The sequence below is a fragment of the Malurus melanocephalus genome, unplaced genomic scaffold, assembly GCF_030028575.1.
Source record: "Malurus melanocephalus ecotype Western Australia unplaced genomic scaffold, MMel_1.1 scaffold_460, whole genome shotgun sequence".
Taxonomy (NCBI): domain Eukaryota; kingdom Metazoa; phylum Chordata; class Aves; order Passeriformes; family Maluridae; genus Malurus; species Malurus melanocephalus.
In genome coordinates this window covers 134,080-157,043 of record NW_026623692.1, presented here as the reverse complement: position 1 = coordinate 157,043, position 22,964 = coordinate 134,080, and the positions used below count along the sequence as shown (strand labels likewise).

Sequence of the window (22,964 nt, the reverse complement as noted above, 5' to 3'; positions counted from 1 at the left end):
GTGTAAGCTGGACTTGTATCACAACTGTAGAAATTATATAGATCTGTAATAAGGTCTAGATATGGAAATGGATATATGTTGTGTTTAAGGTGTTTATTTCACTGAGTGGATCAAATGGGCATATTTGGTATTTTAATTTTGTCTGGGGACTTTTTTTAAATGTTTCAGGTTCGTGGAAACAAAGGTGAGGTCCTTTATATCCTGGATGCCAGCAACCCACGCCATTCTAACTGGCTGCGTTTTGTTCATGAGGCTCCATCCCAGGAACAGAAGAACTTGGCAGCCATTCAGGTAGATTTGGTAGAATCCTACCATTTGCTTCCTGTTCCTGATTTACTAATCTGATCTCTTTGGCCTTCATTTCTTGCAAAAAAATCCTGAAATCTGAGGAAAGTAGCGAACTCCTTTTCTTTTTCTCCCTTTCTTTTTAGAAGTGAAGTCTTGTGCTTAAGGTAATACCATAAATAAGAGTGGTAGGATGAAAGACTGAAGAGGTCCTTAGAATCTGATGCTATCTGAAAGGTTTAAGGATTAATTATTTAGAGACTGTATGTATTTCATGCTAAACTTGGGTATGAGCTTAGGTGTGCGTGAAGCAGAATTATGCATTTGCTTTATAGTTTAATATAATTTAAAAAATTATATAATATATGTAACATGTATWATTTAATATGAAAGTGTGACAARTTTGAAARGAAGCATGGTGCTGGAAATATTTAATTAGAAAACAGAGAATTGAACAATCTAATTATCTGATAGTATGATCGTGTAGTGCCTGAGGAKAAATTAATTTTAAAAAACATAGCTTTCTTGTCTTTTCTGTTGATGGGAATTTATCTAGTTTATTTCTTCATTTTTGTGGTTGTCATTTGCAGCATTCTGTGTTAATGAGTTCCACTGCTTTAATTATGTTGAAATATGCTCCTGTTTTTCTTCTAGACACTTCCTTTTTTTTCACCTGGTTCTCTAGTTCTGGCATAACAGTGAATAGTTACTTTATTTCTGTGCCATCTTTGATTTTATAGAATTCTGTTATATCTTTTCTCTCTTACTTGACAGCTCTTTTCTCAAGCTGAAGAGTCTTAATCTGTTTWATCTCTGATTTTTGGAAGCATTCTGTGACTACAGAATGCAACAGGGATGGAGATACTTTTCCAGTTCCAGTTGTTGTTCTTTTGGAGATTACTAGAGAAATTTGCCATCTCCTTTTTTTTTTTAACAGCTCAGTTTCACAGTAAATGAATTTCCACTCCCACATAAGTAAKAATTACATGACTGTGTCAATTTTTTTCTGAAATTTTATGCTTTACAAAATATTGTTTCAGGCTAACTTAAAGTATTTGCTGATGTAATGCTAATTTGCAGTCCGGAAAGGGAGATTTATTTATCAGCGTTTCTTAAAATTATTCTGCATTTTCATCATGAGATGACTTTTGTCCCCCAAAGATTAGCCTGTAGGTCCCTGACGAAAGAATTACAGCTTATTTTGAGTCCAGACAAAAAAGTTTGGTTCTTCCATGCCAAGAAAACAGAAGTTAATTTCTGGTGARATTTGTTGTCCTCCTCATGGTACCAGATAGCAAAGGCTGTCATCCATAAGGTGTCTGAGGCGTTGTCAGTGATCAGCACCTCATCAGGGCACAGGCAGGGACAGCAAATGCAAAGTAACGTTCACAAAAGGGAGCAGTGGGAACAATGAATGTTCATTATTATCTTTCCAGTAATTGACTTGGACTTCTGAATAGAAGTTTTAATGGAATCCAGTACATACTCAGTGGGTTTCTTTTCAAGGAAAATGATAGAAACAAATAAAAATTTCCTAAATTATCTCATAGGGTTTTTTTGTACTTTAAAGCCTATCATAATACAGAATATTCAGCTGGAAAAGCATTCTGGCCTTCCCTGGGAGCTATTACTAAAAACTGCAAGTATGATCTAAGAACACAGGAGAAATGTCAGAATTGCTGTAGTAGTTTGGCCTTGTCTTCTGTTTGGTCTCCCACTTGTGTCTCAAATGTTTTCTACCTTGCCATGCACACAGGAATAGATCAAGAGAGAAAGCTGAGGCTTCTGGATCTCCTTTGTGTGTGGTTCAGGTGYTATATTTTAGATGAGATATAAGCTGAGTTTTGGGCAGTGTGGGGTGTGTGTGTGTGAAATCATCTCCATGCATTTCCTGGATTGCGGTTTTTGCCCTCACAAACATTGTCTATATTGGTTTTACCCCTGCCAAACTTGACATCCTGGAGCTGCAGTGTRTTTGGAGAGGTAGCCAAGGAGAACTGGCACAACAGGTAGGCTTGAAGAGCTGGCTTGCTGCCAGGGAATCAGATACAGAGGGAAGTCAGGTAACACTTTGTGGGCACAGAGGGMAACWGGGTAAAGATTRGGAARRCTGGGCTGGAGCCAGCTGCTCAAGSTCTGAAAGGTGGAAAAGTCCTACACTCAGGTAACAAAAGACTGTGCTGCTTCCTCCTCCTGTGTTTTAAACTTTAAGGAGTGGTGACATAAGGGTCTTAAGCTACTGGATGAAAGTGTGATGGGCTGTGAGTGATCTTTTGCTCCCTCTTACAAAGCATGTGTGAAGGTGTGTAACTGTATAGAAAATCCAAAATCTGCATGGAAGAGGTGCCTCTAATRAGAATGAGATAGCAAAGGCTGTTGGAACAAGGAAACTGTATTTGCTGGGCAGGTCAGTATGCCTTATCGTGTAAAAGATGACAGTGAAGGCAGGGGTGAGGGAAACAAGATGGAATAGTAAAGTAGGAATACTKTGAAGGGAGGTTGTGGTGCCACCATGATGAACACTTGCATTTTTCTCCCAAGGATCATTGTGGTCTGCCACAGATGAATGTTATTAGGAAAACAGCCAGCATGGTCTGAACAGATGGGCAGGTGGAATGGCTGCAGATGTGTTCTTAGAAACAGGAGGGTTGTTAAAATAATTCAAACGGTTCTTTACTGTGTTTACTATGTCTGCATRCACATAGATTAATGTGATTCATGCAGGTGCTGCTGGTGGAGAGAGAGATGTGAATTATTTTGTGGTTTCTGGAGAGCTTCCATTGCTTTCACTCAGAATGCTGCCTTGAGGAGCTACTACAGTGTGGGTGTATCTTGATTAATTAGTGCTCTGAATACCTGACTATTAGCATTTGTGTGGCTGGAAAAGGCAAACAAATTACACTTGGAGCAGAAATTCGTTTAGATTGGGCTGGCACAACTAATTTCTTTCCAATGAAAATGCAACCCAGAGCACTCAAGCTTTGACATTTCTTAGAATGTGGGGCTTGGGTTTTGCTTAGGATACATGACTTTTTCTTTTTTTCTTTTCAAATTTTCAAAATCCTTACTTTTTGTATTTTTTTTAATTATTGATTTTGGTAAGTCAATAATGGAGATATGCTTCCCTTCATGAGGTTGTCTCTCTTTTAGAATAGTGTTGTCCTAAGTGGTGGTGTATTGGAGATTTACCYCAGTGGTTTTATCCCTGTATGGAGACTGAGTGTAGAAGGACCTTTTACTTTTCTTTATGCTAAGAGCTTCAGTATGTGATTTGTTTGACTTCAAACTGTAGTAAATTAAAGGTTTCTGCTACTTGACATAGATGTATGAAAACCAGCAACTTATAGATGTATGCAGAGGTTAGGTTGGCATGCTGATAGATATCTGGACTGCAGAATAGATTTTGAGGGAAAAAATAATTTTTTTTTTGTTTTGTTTTCCAATGCTGTTGTTGAGATAAGGACAGAAAAGTGGTGCATCCTTGAAAGCAGCAGCTCTGTCAAATCTATTGAACTAAGTAGGTTTCACTCTTGTGTGACAGTATCTTGTGTAAATTACAACAGATCTTCTACAGCTCGAGGAATGCTACATCCCTGTTGACAGTTCAAATTAATCTCAGTATATTACAAAAATTAAAAATCATTATCTTGTCCTTTCTCAAGGAAGCTTGTTATGAAATATATGGCTAGATGCAGGGTAAAAAAGCTTCAGTTAACTTTTCTGGATGTTAATCAGATTTAAGATTTATGATGGAACTTGTCAGTCTTCACTGCATGAAAATGAGTCTCCTTCAGCACTTTTGTAGTACCTAAAGCAGTTGGGTAAAATGTAGAAAAAAACCCCAAAACTCTGAATTTCGGTTTAGGGGACAGATAGACAGATTCCCCTTCAGACGCTGCTGTGCCAGCCTTGGAAACTTTAATTTAGTATTGTCAAAGCCCAAAGTTGTTAGTTTATGTATCTATTTGGAAGCTTGTTTAGGCATTATCAAAAAGATTTGTAACTAATTGTTATTATGTAGCTTGTCCTGTTGTGCAGAATGTGGGCTGGATCCTCTGGCCTTTTGTGGATCTATACTGATTTAAACGTGCAGAGGATATGAAGTGCATATTCCAGATGTGCCTGCTGATTTGGTTGTGAAGATAACTGACCAGGGATAAAAGCCTATTGGAGAAGGCTGGGAATCTTAAGGAGAGAGAAAGAAAATAGCACTATGTGAAGATGCTGCTGAAAGCTGTGTTGGAATTCCTGCAGTCAGCTGGGGAGAGAGATAAAGTGTGTTGCTTGTGTCAATGTTGCTGTTTTTCTAATACTCATGTATTTAATTTTCAAACCCTGAAGTTCAGTAGAGTGAAGTAGAGTCAGTAGAAGTTCAAGTAGAGTCTTGTCCAGTAGAGTGTGGCAGGAGGAGACTTTAATGCCACCTCCATCTTGGTTGAAACTACAGGGAATAGTGGGAAAGCCTCACAGGTGAGGCAGGGGAATATATCCAAAACAGCAGAATACACATGCACTGTATCCATGCAGCTTAGCAAGGCTGTTAGAGCATTGTGCTCCCTGAGGAATGGAGCCAACCCTTCCACAGCTGAAGCATTAGTTCAGGGTCTCATATATGTGTGTTGATGTTTTCTTTTTCTGACATAGTTACTTACTGCCTCTACTTCCTGTTTGYGACAGGAAGGGGAAAATATTTTCTATCTGGCTGTGGAAGACATCGAAACAGACACAGAACTTCTGATTGGGTACTTGGACAGTGACATGGAAGAAGAAGAGGAGGAGGAGGAGGAAGTAACCRTTATCCAGGAAGATGAAGACAGTGGCAACAATAAAGAAGTGCAGCCAGCTGGTGAAAAAAATGCAGGTGAGCAATAAGTAAAATACAGGGTAACTTCAGAACTTAAAAGTAGTAATGAAGAAAGAGAACACTGATTGGGGAACTGGAAGGTTCCCTGGGTTTAATCTGAGTTCTTGCATTATTTTTGTCTCTTTAGTTGGGTTTAAGTTGAGCTTCTTTGCCTAATAAGGAGCAGACAGTCCTATGAATTACTGACTGAATGAGTGAGCCTGGATTTCTTAAGTAGTAAYTGTTAATTTTTGAACTCAAGACAGAGTTTGTTTCACCTGACATGCAGGCTTATGAAACCTGAAGTTTTGCTCTTGGAGGGGTACTTCCCTTCTTATTGAGATGGGAGAGAAATAAACCTTTTCATAAAGCTGTTCAGTCAATCCTGAGGTAACGTGTCTAGGAARAGGAAGCTGAGCTGAGCTGTGTGGGGAGTTCTCAGCATCTTTATTAAAGATAAAGATGAATTTGTGAATGACATTGAGTTGAGGTTCTAATTGAGTTGTATGACTAATTTGGGCCAACAATCTAAGTCACACCTGTCTTAGTACTTTGAATTCATTTTCAGTAATGCTGATGGTAATCTGCTTAATATAGGTTGTCTATAGTCCTTTCTGAGACATCTTTTTTTGTGAGTTTCATGCCACCATTTTGCATAATCTGTGTTTGGCAGAGAGTCTCTCTTAATGTAACCAAAAAACCTGAAAACTATTTCTTTTACTGRCTTTTCCTCCAATCATGCAGATCCCCTCACCTGTAAACAGGACCACGCATGCCCAAACTGTGAATCCAGTTTTGCCAGCCAGGAGATCCTAGCTGAGCATCTTCAGACTTTGCACCAAAAACCCAGTGAGGAAAAGGAATTTAAGTGCCGAAATTGTGGAAAGAAATTCCCTGTTAAACAAGCTCTGCAAAGACAGTGAGTAGCAACACGAGTGTTTTTTCAGAGATCATTTAAATCAATTTCATTCAATCATTTTTTTCTCTTGATGTAATTGCAATTTAAGCTTTAATTTTGATACTTTTGTATATGTACCATTACTCTTTGCTCTAATAGTTTAATATGTGAATTCTCATATTTGTTGGAGACTTCAGTTGGAATTACAAAAATGTTACTAATTTTATATGTGTTGAAGTCATACACTGTAGACTGGACTAGAGCAGCAGTTTGGTGCAGAATTACTGGTCTCTATCAGTGGAATATTCAGTAGTTTAGGAGGTGTCATTTTCAAACTGTGGATGTTGGTGTGGAACTAAAGAAAGATTTAAGAAAAAAAGAAAGGAAACCCAGTGCTTCATGTTTTCTTAATTAAATATTTGGGTGATRGAAACAAAAAATAGAAACATGAAAATGTGAGATTTAAGAACATATCTTTATTGTCCTTGAGAGTTTAATTATGCAGTTTTGTCACTAAAGTCATCTTAGAATTATGCTTCTGTGCAGAAACATAACTGGTTTTGTGTTGTATTGAGATTATGTATTTTCTTGCAATTAAATAGATACTTTACTTTTTATTATACATTTAATTACAGATTGTCCACCTACTTTTTGTAAAGCTGTATATTTGTATTTGGCTACTGCAAGCATGTGTAAGTTGTAGAATGTTGCCCTTACTTTGTTTTTTTCCTTTATTTGTCTTTTAGTGTCCTTCAGTGCACAGAGAATATCAGCCCAGGAGACTCCTCAAGAAGTTTCCAGTGCTCTGTTTGCAATACTCCCTTCAGCTCAGAATCGAGGTTTTGTGTCCGAGTTACAGGACTGCTGTCATGTCCTTGCTGGCCTCCCTTTGCATGTTAGCTTTCCAAAAGCTTGGTAGTGTTTGGGAATCCTAACAGGGGAAGGACTCAAATGCTTTCATTCCTGTCTGCTGTAAGTAATGCATGAGGTGGCCTTGGAACTCTGCAGTGCAGCATGTGTTCAGCTCTGAGTACTTGCTATGGCTCAGCTTTCTGGAGGCACTGCCTGATGCGGGGCTTTTTGTCTCTATTTGTTATCCCATGTAGTTATGAGCAGCACAAGGAGGCCTGCAGAGGGGATGCCAGGTTCATCTGCAAGGCAGATAGCTGTGGGAAGAGGTTCAAGAGCAAGGATGCCCTGAAAAAACACAAAGAAAATGTTCACAGTGGTAAGAGTTTAATGTTTCTTCGAAAAAAACCAACCCTCTGACATGTTCCTAGCCTTGAATTTACAAATCAGAGTAAACATTGTCTTTGCTTTCTTTCTTAATGGATTCATTTGTATCAAATAGAAAATTAGGCACTAGCTAATTGCGAGAGGAACTATTTCTCCTCTCCCAGGGAGAAATTATTGCAAGCCAGATGAATCATTAGTCTCCTGCAGAAAATGTAATAGGAATTTTGAGAAGTGTAAACTACGCAAAGAGTAGATAAAATAAAATGTTGTAGCAGTGAGGAAAATCAACCACTGGCACAAACTGCTACAGGAAATGGTGAGTTCCTGATTATTTTTGTATTTTCAGATCACAATAGGGTGTCTTCTCTTTGCCTAATCCAACTATTAGTCTTGATGAGGATGTTGCACAAAATTCTATAGCCTCTGTTGTGCAGGAAGCCAGACCAGACCATCCACTTGTCCTCTTAGGCCTGATTGTTTTTATCTCTGGGTGCTATGAATCAATAGTTTTCACTCAAACTTCACTCTCTTCTCGTGAAAGGACAAAATACTGCTCTCAGGTCCAAAATGCAGTTTTCAGTCCTGGCATTCTGTTCACTTTCTGTGTGTCGCCTCTCCATGCCAATGGAAGATCATTATGTGTGGGGACAGCAGAATTCTAGAGTGCACAGAAAACAGTCTTAAGTTGATGGTGCCTGCACTGAGATGCTTTTTAAGATATTCAGTCTCTTTTTCCTGCCAAACTCTTGCAGTGTACAGAAATGATTCTGTAATCATTCTTACAAAAAATACCTCGTTTTTTCAGTATGAGTAAGAACTTTTTTTCATCCATGAGCACTGTTGTGTTTAGGCTTAGCTTTGTCARTTATGTAGTGGTTTATGAATTCCACAGCTCCTTGAATCACTCCAGACATGACTGAGAGCAGATGTCTGAAGGACATTTTTCTCTGCTGGCACAGTGAGCAGAGCTTTTACTTTACCACTTGGGAGTTGTAGAAGTCACCRATGTTGGTGCAGGAAGGAAGAGAACCTTCTACTGTTTAGGGGCACTTTTCTAATTCCTTTCTGCCTTGTATTATCTGGAGGTGAGGGAAGGTGGAATGAGTTGTTGTGTGTTGTTTGTTATGCAAGGCTGTGAACAGATAGGCTCTGTCACCTTCCTGACCTCTGAAAAGGACTGATTAATGTCCTAAGTTGCAGGACTAAGTGTATTCCTGTATTAGGTGTCTATTTCTGTATATAAATACTTGCTCTAAGTTTTATAACATTTTACTTTCATACTCTTTTTGCTGTTCAATGTAGTGTGAATGTGTTTTACCTAGGCTAGGAACAATCTTGCATGGGCATCTTGAGTTATAAGCAAAGAATTACGTTTATGGTGGCTTTGTCTTGTAATAGTATAGCTTTTCAATCTCTAAAGGCAAGTAAAAGATAAACTCAATGAAATGGTCTGTGGCTTTTAAAGCAGCTGTGAGAAGGTAAGGAAAATATGTCTGATAACTGTCTTATATCTTGTTTTAAAATTTGCATTTTAGACAAGATTTGAATTCATGAGCTGRTGCTACTACAATTTCCCTGTTTTGTTCAGTTCAAGACCATTAATGGTATTTTATATAATAGTATGCTGAATGCTTTCTAAATAAACAAAAATGTGAAATGGTGGTTTTGACTTAAATCTGAGTTTTTATCATTGCTGCACTGTATTGATTTCTGGATTAAATGAACTGTTCAGGTGCCAAGTGAGCTGTTCTCAGTTGAAAATGCTACTCTTTATATGGGATTGGTGATATATGATATCTATTTGAAGGGGTTTTGACTTTATTTTTCTGGTTTTCTTAATTTACATTCCATCAGTAACTGGTTTGTTGGACACCCACAGAGAATTCCTGATAGGGAGCACTTTGAAGATGGGATACAAATGTAAAAATCTTATGTCAGTCAAATGACCTGTGAAAAGTCACAGGCTCAGYTGTAATGTTTAGGTTCTTTCTTAGCACTTCCTCTTTAAGATGTTGGTGGTATTTTGTTTCTGTTTCAGGAAATTCTAGGAAGAAGCTGATGTGTTCAGTGTGCAACAAGAAATGTTCCTCAGCAACAAATCTCCAGGAGCATCGAAAGGTCAGTAAGATGAAGGCTGACTCACAGCAGGCACTGACTTCCCTGAGATGTGRGGCTGTGCTGCTTAGGTCACTTGAAAGCTGCTGTAATGCAAGCCTTTGGGTGATCTCTTTCATGGTTACAAAGCCAACCTGTTTTAGTGTGGGTATTTATTTTTGTAATCACACTTGGTTAAACCAAATATCTTSCTAAAGTTTTCATGCATTTCTTACCAAATGCTAATATGTTTGTGCACTCCAACATTAAGTCAGAGTTGCCTGCTGTTCTTCAGCATTCTTAAACATTCAGCTAAATCTAAAGTGTGTTATGTAATCATAGTATACATATAGACTCTAAAATAGGTTCATGAGCCTTCTGTTTTTGTACAAAACACAAGAACTTTCTTAMTGCTTTTTGATGTACCACTTACGGGACTTACTTGTACTGTAGTTACGCAGGAGTAAAGAAAATTCTTCCTCAACCCCTAAATTTTTAATGTCTTTTTATTTATGCACATAGTATTTTATATCCAGAACAGGAGGGGTTAACAGTTGCAAAAGCATCTATTGAAAATAAGGGTGTTCATGTAGAAATACAGATGGACCATGAATATGAGATTCGGAATCCATTATACCCAAAGGAAGTCCCTGCAAGATTAATTTGATAAATCACTAAAACCCAGGAGAATCTGTTTTTGCAAAAGGCTGCATTGTACTGTTTATCAGATTAACTGTAAGTCTTTAATAATGCTCTGGTTATAACCTGAATCCATTGAGGATATAAATGATATCAATTAAAATATGTTGTTGCAAAGGAAATGGTGGGGCCCTTCTTTTTAATTTGTTTTTCTCCTTGCTTGTGTTAATATGCCCTGCATTTCTTGTCAAATAGGGTTATACTTTGTTATCATGGTGTGCCTTGCCATGTATAATTACAAATTTTACACAATGGCACAGGTTTTACACATCAGGATGTGAATATATGAAATRTCCTGGTTAGTGTGTGCATCTGATTCAGATGTTTACTCTGTTTCAGTAGCTGTAATTCTGTGCTGACATTGTGACACACTAACAAGCTTCTCAAATGCCTGATCATGTCAGTTGAGCACTTACCTTAGGAATAACTGTGAAGATTTTGTGCATAAAACTTCATTTACTCTTCTTGGTTGGCATTTGTTTTAAAATATCCAGAAAATGGGTATTCCAGATTTACACACCTACATCAGATAGTGAAGGAGATTGCACATAGTAGTACTCATGCTGTTTGTTCGCTTGAATTGATTTCCTTTTGTAGGAAGTGGGGCAGGATTTTAATGATAAGCATTACCAAAAAATGTTTATACAGGCAGTAAAATCTGTAAGAAAATAATAGGTGAAAGTGAAAGAAAAAGGTTATTTTCCCCCTACCTGTTTCAATGTAAAGAAATTAAATAGAGAGTAGAAAGGTAAATTATAAGAGAAAACAAGCCCAAACAATGGAAAGAAGTCTGAGAAAGGCAGAAAAAGGAGACTAAGAGGGTGGCTTTAAGGAGACAGACGTATGTTTACTTTCTGAAGGCATGGTCATTTAGATCTGTAGCTTTCATGTCATCTTTGATTTAAAATAATTTTTAGCTTTGTGTGTCCTGTTCATTGCCTGTGCCTTGACTGTCTAAAGATAAGCCCTTCCTTAGCTGTGCACAATTCAACTTTGCTGTCATCATCCAGACTGCTGCTTGTACCATGCTCATTTTTGGTGGCATGCCTTGGTTGTTTTGGTTTTTTTTTTAATTTTATCTCAGTAAATCCAAGGAAATGTAGTGCTGTGTATATCCACCAGTTCTCTTTTGTCTTMTCCTCCAGCTGTAATGTTACTACCTTCTATCTTATATTTATAGGAGTCCATGATTTGGGCTGCTAAGTGATACAATAGTACAAAAAAATTAAATTCCTAACAACACAAGAAATGTTGTGCAGGAGCCAAGAGAAAATTGGGTAATACATGAATCTGTACAGTTCAATTCAGCTTTAGTGCTTTGTGCTGGTGACAAGGGAGCAAACCAAGGTAGATCCTGCTTTGGTCCGAGTTTGAGAGAATGTGTATGAAGAACCCTTGCATGATTCTGAAATTTTAAAACTTGGTAGAGCTGGACTTCTGAAAAATTGTTCTCAGTRGACTCACACTTAAACATCCTCTCTGATTCCCAGTCCTTGCTGGTCCCCTGTTTTTACCTGCCAGTGCCAAGCATATTTTTTGGGTTTATTTCTGACCTCTTTGTTCAACACTGAGCAGTGTTTTGTTCTACAGGGCAATCTTTATTTTTTATTTAACAGAAACTGCTCTCAACTGCCTCCTGTTTTTCCAGCATTTAGTCCTAGATGCCGTTATGTGCTGTGGTGTCGAAAATACTGCATTTGTAGTTTGAGACAATGCTGCTCTCCCACTCTCTGGCCTCTAAAAGTTTTTAAAAGAAAAATCCTGCAAGGGTTTGAAAGTACTTGTTTTTTAAAATTCTTACAAAATGGTTTCTRTGTTATTGTTACATGTGTTTTATTAATGTTCTGGCAAGTTATTCTACCTTTTTTTTAATACTTCACTAATAATGATATTTTAAATGGATATGTTAGTTAGAAACACAGGTTATACAAACTTGCAGTATAGTTGTAATGATAATTTTTTTGTTTGCAGTTATTAATTTTAATTTTTTGGGAGATGATGGTTTTCAGCAAGGAAAGAGCAAGGGGGAAATCACAGAATATTAGTGAGTATTAGTGTAGCTACTGACTAATAAATAGTTGCATTCTGTTAGAAAATTTCTATCTGTGTAAGAGGTATGGTCTTGTTTTYGATGCACAAATGTTTAATCATCATAAAACATCCTGCAGGTGCATGAGGTCTTTGAGTGTCAAGACTGTGACAAGAAATTCATTTCRGCCAACCAGCTGAAACGCCATATGATAACTCATTCAGGTAATGTACACAAATAACACAGAGCTGCATGTGTGTGGATATGTATTTCATGCATGCTGAACTTTACTTGAATTAGTTTTTTACAGAAGGCTCAATGAAATCTGTGTTGTCCTGAGTTGGGCAAGCCAATCTCAGGTTGCAAAGAAACTGTCTTAAGCCAGCCTAAGCCTTGCAAAAACCCGATGAAGTGGTGTAGTCTTCTTCCTGCTGCTGCTTTGTCATGCTCTTTTGTCGTGCTAGCTGGGGTAGATAAGGTCAGCAAGCTGGGATGGGGCAAAACATTTTTACATGGCTTAGGGGGGTGGTGAAAAAACAGTGGTTGAAGAGAAGAGGCTGGGAGCTGGGCTGTGCTGTTGGTGATCCTTGATAGACATCTGAGTATTTTGCTTTTCGTTGGTGTATGCGTTAGTGAGCTCATAGCGTCTGCTCAGAGGAGAGCAGCTCGTGGTCCCCCCATCCGTGTTCCACTCACAGATGGTCCCTTGTGCCCATCCCGTGCCAGCACAGGTCACTGTGAGCAGCAAGTGTCCCATCTGTAGGTGTGGCAGTGTGGCTCTGCCAGGATTTCTGGCCACTGCAGTCCAGCATTTTCTGTGTCCTTCGCCAGTGATTAGAWACATGAAGCAACACAGTAGAAACACAAACATGGTTCTGTCAAATGCATTAGCATTTTAACAAATGCAGGTTTTTWCAGCTGCACAGGCTTACAATTGAAATAGTTTCTTGGTATCAAWCCACACCAAAAGCTCAGTTCTTGTAACATAATCTGTATCTCAGAGGCTCCTGGCTTTCTTTTGACACTTTTGGATGAGCATTAGTGCAGTTGAGTTGCAGTCACCAGTTGAAGCATAAATGCTTTTTGCATAGGAWCTTTTGGTTTTGGAAGCTAATATGTATATTGTTAATTAAGTTTTAAAACATTTAAACTRTCATGCCCTCTTTCACATTTGTAATCTGGAAACACAGTTTTMCTCTTTGAAGTCATTCTCTTTTGATTTAAGCTAATTAATCAGAGTTTAGTTTTAGCAATGAGTATTGCAAAGAAWGTGCCAATTTCTTGAGATACACTGTGGCTCATCTTTTGTGAAGTGACTTAACTGTCTAACATAAAGGGCATTAGATRTCTTTCTAATTGGTTTAATCTTAATTGGGTTGACTTAATTGCAGAAATCTCTCTGAGGAGATGACTGTCTCTGCCTTTCATCTTCTCCCCCTGTATAAACAGGAGATTAAATGTCCCCCACTCATTTTCTGCAGAAAAACGCCCCTACACCTGCGAGGTTTGCAATAAGTCCTTCAAACGACTTGATCAAGTGACTGCACACAAAATAATACACAGTGAAGATAAACCTTATAAATGCAAGCTTTGTGGAAAGGGATTTGCCCACAGAAATGTTTACAAGAATCACAAGAAGGTAAAGCACTCTGCTGTTGTTGTTTACAGGTCTGCCAGCCTCAGATTTGCAGATTTTTTTTTTCTTTTAAGTGGTTCATCGTTAAGCTCTGCCATGCKTATAAACATGGGATTAAAGTATTGGAGAATGTAGTTTTAATGTTCTTTTTTATATCCAAAACCTCAAAAGGCTGAATCAATTCTAATAAACAAAAAAGCTAAGCAGAAGTAAAGCACAGTTGCTTGTTTAAAAGCCTCAAATCCCATTTTGACTTTTTTGTTTTGTTTCTTTTTCTTTTTGCTTTGTTTTGTTGGTGGATTTTTTGGGCTTTTTTAAGTACTTGCTTACCAAGTAATTGTGACTGATTTTAAAATGTCTTCACATACTTTTTTTATACTCTAGTTGTTTAARACTATGTGTAGTCATCTTGCAGTCATTGCTGGACTTTGCAGCAGATGCTTTCAAACTACACTAAATTTGAACTTGATGCAGTGTTCACATATGAAAACAAAATCAAAAGAAACATTACCTGAAAAATAGGCTCACAAAGGGATGTTCTGCCTCTGTTGATTGAAGCTCAAATCTGCTTGGCCTAATTTCTGTAATGCCTGTCATTAGTTTTAACCTGGGCTTACATTTTTATTGGCAAGGCTCTATCCAGGACTGCTATTTCAGGATTACAAGACTGTTAAAAAAAAAAAAAAAAGAAGAAGAAAAACCCAAACCCGGATATAGCCATACCTATAAGTCTTTCTCAGTGTGGTTCATGTTATATTCCATCTGGGAATTTGGCACAGGATCTTTGCACCATCTTTTGCACTTCAGCCATAAATCATGTAAGAACAATAATATTCCTGTCACAGGATGAAATAGTGATGACTGTCTAAAACAAAAAGCATGCAGCAGCCTGCTGAAGGACAAGATTAGCTCCCATACATTATATTTGATCGTAGACTTTAGGAAAATGGGACAGAATCTTGCAGATTGGATATATTCTAAGAAAAATGTATAAAACATTGTCTAGAAAGATACCTCTATATCTTAAATGAATACTTTTTACRTGTTTCCTGATGTGAATTTGCCACTGATGATCGATGGGGACTTGGGGTTGAAAATGGACTTCAGGATTAAGTACTAAGGAGTAAACACTTTGACCCAATTCTGTGTTTAAAGCAGCAGCACCGCTAGCATAAGCAAAGATTAGAAGCTTCACTTAATGGGAAAAATATTAAAATTTACACAGCTTTAGTGGGTACCTAATTTTGACAGAATTCTTTGAAGCATGTTGGAATGCTGGTTTCCTAGACCTGCTTGCTCGTAGTACTGGCTGTAAATAACTGTTCTATATTGAGAGAAACTTGGTCCCATGTTTGCATAAAGATTATCCAGGCAGCTGTGACTGTTCACCCATCCACATGTAGGTCTCTAAATTCACTTGCTGAGTGAAGAGGTGAGCGTGAGAAACAAGAGACTGACATAGATGGCCTGAATTGCTTTTATAGACAAGCCTCTCTCCATTGAGGAAACAATGGGGGGAGAGGTGGTGAACAGCAGAGAGGAGACTGGATGTGTGTGCATGAAAGCCAATAGTGACATACAGCTCAAGGATGGGGTGGTTTGGGATGCCAAAATAGCTTTGAGTACCGTGATTTTGGGAAGGCTGCACTATGCTCAAGGGAAGAGGACAATAGTTCTCTTACTTGTTCACAGGAATTTTGATCCAGGAGCAGTGTAAATGTAAAACATTATTGTGTATCATACTTCCATGTATTTCTTCAGCTTGGGTTTTTAATATTTGGATGTGGATTTGCTTTAAGGTGTCCTCCTAGGTTTGTTTCTTTTGGAGGAACAAAAGTTGAACTCTAGATAATTTCAGGGTGATTTTCTGAGTTTCAGGGTTAGGTTACTGAGCTAGTAGCAGGCAGCATGGATACCTGCAGTAGGGATGATGGTTATAATAGTTAAAAACACGTAGATCAACAACGTTTACTAGAAAACACGTCTTTAAGTTTGATTGCAACATTCTTAAAAAATCTTTGGATGCAGGCTTAGATCCTTTTAATATATAAGAGAATACAGATACATTTTTCTGTCTTTGAACTCTTGATTTGTGTTTTAGATGGAAACTTGTGTTGCTGTTGTTTCTGTGATTCTTATATTGGGATTTTTTAAACCTGATTTTTAGTTGGAAAGCTCAGAATAAAAATGGTCCCCTCAACATGTGTTTTTAGACGTCTTTCAGATGGGGGTGTCTGTTGGGTCATTTCAAAAGTGCAGGAGGAGATGCCAAGGCTGGAAAGTGCTCTGGGACATGGAGCCAGCTCAGATGTCCTGTGAAAGCTCAGACTGGGACTAAATGATTGTGTRAAGAATAAGGTTCCATTTCTGTGACAAAGCAAACGATCTGAAATGAGGAGGCAAAYGTAGCCTGGGATTGTGCTACAGATAAATGTAGTCACCTTTCATGCAGGTTAGATTGGGTGAGGGTGCATGTTGAGCCATGTAATGCAGATTACCTCCATACAGGAGATGTTTTGCTCCATCTGCTCCTTTGTTACTATGTATAGAGGATGAGTTCAGAGAACAAAATATGAGGATATGACAGTCAGCAGAAATAGGTCATCAGACGTAGGATTTTAAAGGGTTTATGGCTAATCCAGGGTTGTTTGGTCCTGGGGAGCATAATGATTTGAAACAACTGTATTCCATCAGTTTATCTGTTGGGAATAAGTAGCCTTGGGCTGGGCTTAAGCCTCCACAGATGCTGCGGTAGAAAAGACTGCCATGAAATGCTCCATAAGAGCCCATCTTCATTTGCTGGGATGATCTGTGTACCCTTGAATGTGGKTATGCCTAGTTAGGTGATTTTCTTTGCAGTGAAGTTAAGATGTGCAGATGAATCTGTGTGTTTTAATCAAAAGACAAGGAGAACTATAAAGGAGATGCTAAAGAGCAGTTCTGTACAGATCACTCTGCTCTTCAGAACTGTCACTCACGTGCTGAGTGTTCTGAAAGAGGGCATTTTTAAAATAAGCAGCATGAATTTGCGTTCGTGAAAGGTGCCAGATTGACAGCTCTGGAGACTGAACCCTTCTATTTATCCACAGAACAGGTACAGCACAGACAGCAGCACTGCGAGCTTCCCCACAGTGTCTCGTCAATGTGTCCCAACCCTGTTCTGGAGGAACCCCCTGTTGAGGTGAGAAGGCAGTTCAGTCTCTTCATGTCCTGTCAATCCTTGGCCTGACTGCCAAGGGGGCTGAGCAGGGTATCAACTGCTGCCAGCTATGATGGAAACGTGTAGTCTGGGCTGGAACATGCAGCAGATTGCAAGGAACATGAGATATATTCCACACATCTGATGGTTTGCCAGTTGCCTTTTTTCTTTCAGTGACATAGGCTGAGGTCAAGGAATTGATTTTGAATCCAAGGCCTCCCTGTACCATTGCAGTACAYTCAGGCTTTGGTACTGTGTGTATGTGAAGGTCACTGATTTTAAAATCAAACTGGGTTCAAGTCCCTCAGGSAACTTCTCAAGAATGATGCTGCCTCCCCACAGCCCCCTTTTCCCTCTCAGTTGAAGGGGTGGCAGTAACAGTTGTGTGGTATTCTAAATAGCAGAAATAGATTATATAAATATACTATGCTATTATTATATTATGCTAATATTTGCCCTTAGTATACCACATTAACTCATTTACCTAATTTCCTGCATGCTTTAAAGTACTTACTGTCCATCCCCTTTTCCTCTGGGCACTGCAGCTTCTAATAAGGTCCTTGTGAGCTAGTAAAGTATTTGGATGCTGATGCTTTGAAAACCTGGTTTTCTTTGCAAAAATAGTAGGAAATTGGGTAGATAGTAAATTGATCAGTACAACTTATTATCTACAGTGGGACAGCTGTTAATAACACTAGGAAGCGGGGAAAGTTCTTTGAAACTCATAAGAATAAAATAAAGCTGGATGTTTCCCAAGCTCCAGAAAAGAAGTTTGCTTCAGCAACTCTGTGGTCTGGGAAATTCATCCAAGCTTAGCCTTTTATTTTATTCATAGCTTTGAGGCTGTTTTCCAGCGATGATGAATTTTTATACAGCCAACAAAAATCTTGGTACTGTTGCTTCTGTGGCTTTGTTTTTTTTTCTGGTGCTTTTGTTTTGTTGGTATTTTTTTTAAGTAGAAGAAGCTATATATAAAAGTAGTCTCATGATTTGAGGAATTTTCTTTGCCAAAATTTAGACACTATCATGAAAATGAGATTGGTTATACCTTGAAATGTAACTGAGACAAAAGGGGTTTGTGTTTAATTTTAAAGCATTTATTCATATTAATAAGTATTCCAAGCCAGTGTTAGTACAGTTGAAGCAGCTAAGCTTGTATATGTATTCCCTGGTTATTCTGTGTTTTTGTTTCTGTTTACATGCACACCTCATGTGGCACTTGTGAGGATTGGGAAAGCACAGTTGTTCCATAGCTGCTGTTCTTTCAGAATTCTGGATAATGGCAGAATGATTGTTTTAGTTCTTTATCCCCCAATGTTTCCAATTGTGATGTCCCCTCCTRAGTTCAGTGTAGAAAATTAGCTGTAGTTACTGCAGTGACAACTGATTGATTTCCATGAGCCTTTCCTCTGACCTGTTGTCTTTCACCCACAGACCCATTCTGAAGAGAGACCGTTCCAGTGTGAGGAATGCAAAGCCTTGTTCCGAACCCCCTTCTCTCTACAAAGACATCTGTTAATCCATAACAGTAAGTGCAAAGTCAGAGAGAAAAACACCTTCCTTCTTTCTCACATTTGACTGAGAAAAACAGACATGTGGTACCTTGCTCCAATATACAATTGGCTGTTTGAAACTGATATGAAGATTCAACTTTAACCCCAGGGAGTTAGAAAATTCCGAGCCAAATTAAAACTTTGCCTTCAAATGCACTTAAGTGAAAATCCAAATAAACTGTAGAAAATCTAGCAATAATTTGAGTTCTCATGACAGAAGATTTATTTCTGCATTAAGTGTGATGGTGTTGCCTCCATTTGAAGAAAGGAATAATGGAAACAGATRCAAGTTGGTGACTTGCTCAGCTTTTGTAGGTAATCCAGTTTATAGCTTGACGCTGAGATTGTTTCTCCTGTGCCAGCCCAGGCTCATGTTTGCTGCCTCTGGCATAGAACAGGAGCAGCTCAGAGAAATCCTGCAGCCATTTTTCCTTATGGGTAACTTTTCTTGTCATTCTGTCCTTTTTTTTTTTTTTTAACTGACTATGTAAAGATTTTTCTTTACCGATGGGAATTTTCTCCCATCTGTAATATTTACAGAGCCCTGGACTACCATTCAACTGTTTGAATATCAGCAATTTAGACTGGAGAAAATACTCATGATTGAAAATCCTTGTAGTTTAGAAGACAGTACTTTGTTTTGGGGAATATTCACATTGGCATGACTAAAAAAACCACAGATGTTTCCTTTTTTAATCCTGCATAACAGTTTTCTGTTAGATGAGTTAYTGGGTTGGCATGTTCAGTTTTTTCTTTTACAATTATCTTTCARAGCTTCTGCAATTGTTTAAAGCATTGGATGTTGTAATTTTTTTCCYCAATGTTAAATGCTAAAAATGATGGGGGGAAAAATAAAAAAAAAATGTTCAGTAATGTGTTTTCTGATGAACAAGGATTTGCAGGCTATCCAAAAGCTGTAATTCACAGTATGCAGAATTGTGGGTTTTGCTGAAGGTCTCTCTAAAATCATGTACTTYGACTTCTTTTTTGAAGAGGATGGTAGCTCAGGAAGACCTGTTTTTCTCTTCATCAGGTGAGAGGACCTTCAAGTGTGATCACTGCGATGCCACTTTCAAAAGAAAGGACACACTCAATGTTCACATTCAAGTTGTACACGATGGACATAAGAAATACAAGTGTGATCTGTGCGACAAAGCTTTTGTGACACCCTCAGTGCTGAAGAGCCATAAGAAAGTGAGTAGAATCAGCTGATCATTCSTTTTGTGTCCTTAAGGTTGTGGTTAAATGTAGAATCCCCAGCTGCTTCTGCATTTCTGGCTTTTCAGTAGGAAGCTGTGCTGAGCCTTACTCTGAAATGCTCATTGCAATAGCAAGCACAATCTTCACCGGGTGCATACGTTTAAATTCACTGCTCCAGCATCAGCTRTGTGGCAGGATGGGACTTGCTGCACTGCTCTTACCCACACTCCACCTATCTCTTTAATGAAATTGGGCTAAACTTGAGGAGAAAGCTTGGCCTGAGGTAGGATTGATATTACAGGGAAGAAATGCAAAAAAATGGATTGAATCAAGAGCAAATCAGCTGAGAAAAGTCAGTTTAGATGTTGCCACCTAATTTAGATAGTGAGAATTTGTTTAAAAATATCATGCATGTATTGCTTGCAATGTTGTATGTGCTTCAAGGATGGGTGTTAAATTAGGGTTGCTTTTGCTTTGTGCTTCTGTCAGACTAGGACTGGCTGTATTTGTGAGCCTTGTAGGTCTAATGTATTGCTCCCAGAAATCCTTTCAGTATTGGGGTGTTGGGAATGMATTATTATCTGTCTGTTTGGTATATCCCAATATTGCTGTTAGAGATACAAATGATTTCTGAATAATTGTGTCCTAATCAAGAGGAATTTAACAGTCATATTTTTAATGGCAGGGAATGAAAACAATGCAAGTTTATTCAGTATTGAAATGAGATCTCATTTACTCTTTCTTCAGCTGCAGCATAAAATGTACTATGTGAGATGGGTTTTTTATGATGTAATGGAGAATTTTATGTCACTTCAGTGTCTTCCATAAAAATAAGATTTAATTTCCCCTTCTGAAGAGGGTCATGTGCTAGCTCAAAAMCCAAATAGTCAGCTTTACATATAATTGAATGTGTTATCTTTCCTATCTCATTTGAATTAACACTTTTTAATGAAGTAATCAGAAATTCTCCACTAAAAGAACAGCTACAGTTATAGGGAGAAGTAATTCAGTAAGCTGATAATTCTTCAGCTAGAATTGGGTATTGAAAGTGCAGTGTGAAAAATGATGGTGACCTTGTGTGTAACTGATTTCAGGGTGATCTTGCTGTTGGCTGCACAGGTTGGATGGGAAAGTTTGCGATTATTTTTTTCTCCATTTTGAAATAGTTCTTCTTATATCAGCAAGGCCCTCTAGCCCTAAAAGCTTGATTTGAAAAGACAAGCTCAGTGATTTAGTGTTAGTCATAGTTACAAAGTACTTTTCATGATTGATTCTCTAATACCTAGAGCTYATTAGAATCTCTGCCTGGTGTGATGGTAAAATACATAATAGAGGTAGCAGCAGCTGATGTCAATACAATTAAAATATCCCATATTTCACTTTTTTCAAAATACTGAGTAGTCATTCTTATCTTCCCTCACCCCATGTAGACTCACACGGGAGAAAAAGAGAAGATTTGCCCATATTGTGGACAGAAGTTTGCAAGCAATGGAACACTGAGGGTTCATATTCGAAGCCATACAGGTATGTGTTATAATGAATRGMCAAGACTGTCTAAATATGGTACAAGCTATCTCTGTGTCCACAGTTTATCTATCAACAAACAGAAAGGCAAATTTACAGGTGGGCCTAACACAGCATCTTTGTCAGATATTTTACCTGCTCAATGTGTAAAACCTGTTATCAGGTTTCATTTTGTGAGCCATGAAACACACAGCAGGGACCTCTAACCTTGAAGAGAGAGCCCTGCAAAATTTGCAGTGCAGCTATAGGAGGCTGTAATGTTTTGAGCTTAGTTGAAGCAGAAAGGCTCTGAAGATTTCTAGTACCCTTGTAAATGAAATACAGGAGAAGAAACTACCTTGCCAGGAGATGTTACAGGTTGGAATTACAGCAATATGGACTGTGGAAACCATTTATGAAAGAATAATGCTGCAGGAGGGAAACTTTCAAGGCTTCTTTTTTTTACCCAAGGAGCTAGAAGCAGTCATTTTACAGTTWCTAATTCAGGAAAAACGCCTTGCTAAATTGATTTATAATGACCTGTGATAAGTAAACTCTAGTCCTGTACTCTTGCAGTCTAGCTGCTATGGTTGTTTGCAACCACTGTGAGAATTAATTAGAATTCTCTGTGAGAATTCTACTGTGAGAATTAATTCACTGTGAGAATTAATTAGAAATAGATGTTTGTGGTTGTTTTGGTCATTCTGTTATGGTTTCTGACCATTTTGATTATCGTGATGAAACATGGCAGGGAGGAAGTTGCTGCTAAGTTGTGACTTGTGGTTGAAAAATAATATTTCTAAGTTACATATTAAAATGTCTTATGTAAAGTTGAGTGAGAAGATGCCATAAATGGATTCATATTGAAATTCTGGAGGGATGGTTTAGTTTGGTGCTGTACCTGAAGACCTCACCTATGTTGTTCCCAGTCATGACACAAGTACACTGAAAACAAGAGGAAATCGTTGTCTGGTGTTCAGTGAGCCTGAGGAAACACAGCTTTCTGAGGAGTAGATACACATTTGTTCCCAGAGAATGAAAGGGTATCTGATGAAGGAAATCCAGGTCATCTGCCAACAGGGTAAAAAGAGCAGAGCACTCTTAAGTTCCCTACAATGTGAAAATCCTTGAAGAACTTTCAGGGCATTTCTGAGCATTAAGACATTTTGATCAAATAGAGCCACTACTTTATTCAGAGATGAACGTTAGATTTCTAAATGTTGCAGTGATTATTACTTCATCTTATTGGTATTATTTCAATTCTGTGCATTTGAATTAATAATTTGAAAACTCTGCCGTACTTTTCTACTTYAGTGGGTCTTCAAAGTATCACTTTTCATTCTGAGCTAGAAGTGAAACAAGCAGCCACTGTCTGTTTTCAAGAGATGATTCAAATTTGTGAATAAGCCTTGAGCTGGACCTAAGCTTTTGTGCAGCTAAGCAGGCCACCATAAGCATAAATATTCCAAAGATCTTCTTGTCTTAGTGGTTACAAGTGATGAGGTTTGAGGTCAGTGTGCAGACGTTTGCATTATCCAGTTTTCTGTATGTGGTCAGCTAGACTTTGTGTTATTAGCTACTTTGTAGAAAAGGTTTTGTTCTGTATTCACAAAAAAAAGATTATTATTATTAGTATTTTAAAGAGAGTTGTGCATCACTTTTTTTCCTCCTTATATTTATAAAGTTCTTCAGAAAAGGTGAGGTTCTTGGGTACACTTCTGTTTCTGCTTTGGAATTGTGTTTTTCGTGTGCTTTATCATCCATATGCAGAAAGAGAAGCTYAATAGGG

General features: G+C 38.1%; 1 protein-coding gene across 1 annotated transcript in view; it reads left to right on the top strand.

Annotated features, from left to right (window-relative positions):
• The window catches only part of PRDM5 (PR/SET domain 5), a 57,385-nt gene that overhangs the window by 10,606 nt on the left and 23,815 nt on the right, over window positions 1–22,964 (top strand). Inside the window, exons 3-13 of the mRNA XM_057380562.1 lie at window positions 169–291; window positions 4,963–5,146; window positions 5,873–6,047; window positions 6,773–6,865; window positions 7,133–7,254; window positions 9,301–9,380; window positions 12,224–12,308; window positions 13,566–13,723; window positions 18,354–18,447; window positions 19,506–19,666; window positions 21,103–21,196. Of these exons, the coding sequence (XP_057236545.1) occupies window positions 169–291; window positions 4,963–5,146; window positions 5,873–6,047; window positions 6,773–6,865; window positions 7,133–7,254; window positions 9,301–9,380; window positions 12,224–12,308; window positions 13,566–13,723; window positions 18,354–18,447; window positions 19,506–19,666; window positions 21,103–21,196 (1,369 nt within the window). The remainder of the gene's footprint in view (window positions 1–168; window positions 292–4,962; window positions 5,147–5,872; window positions 6,048–6,772; window positions 6,866–7,132; window positions 7,255–9,300; window positions 9,381–12,223; window positions 12,309–13,565; window positions 13,724–18,353; window positions 18,448–19,505; window positions 19,667–21,102; window positions 21,197–22,964) is intronic.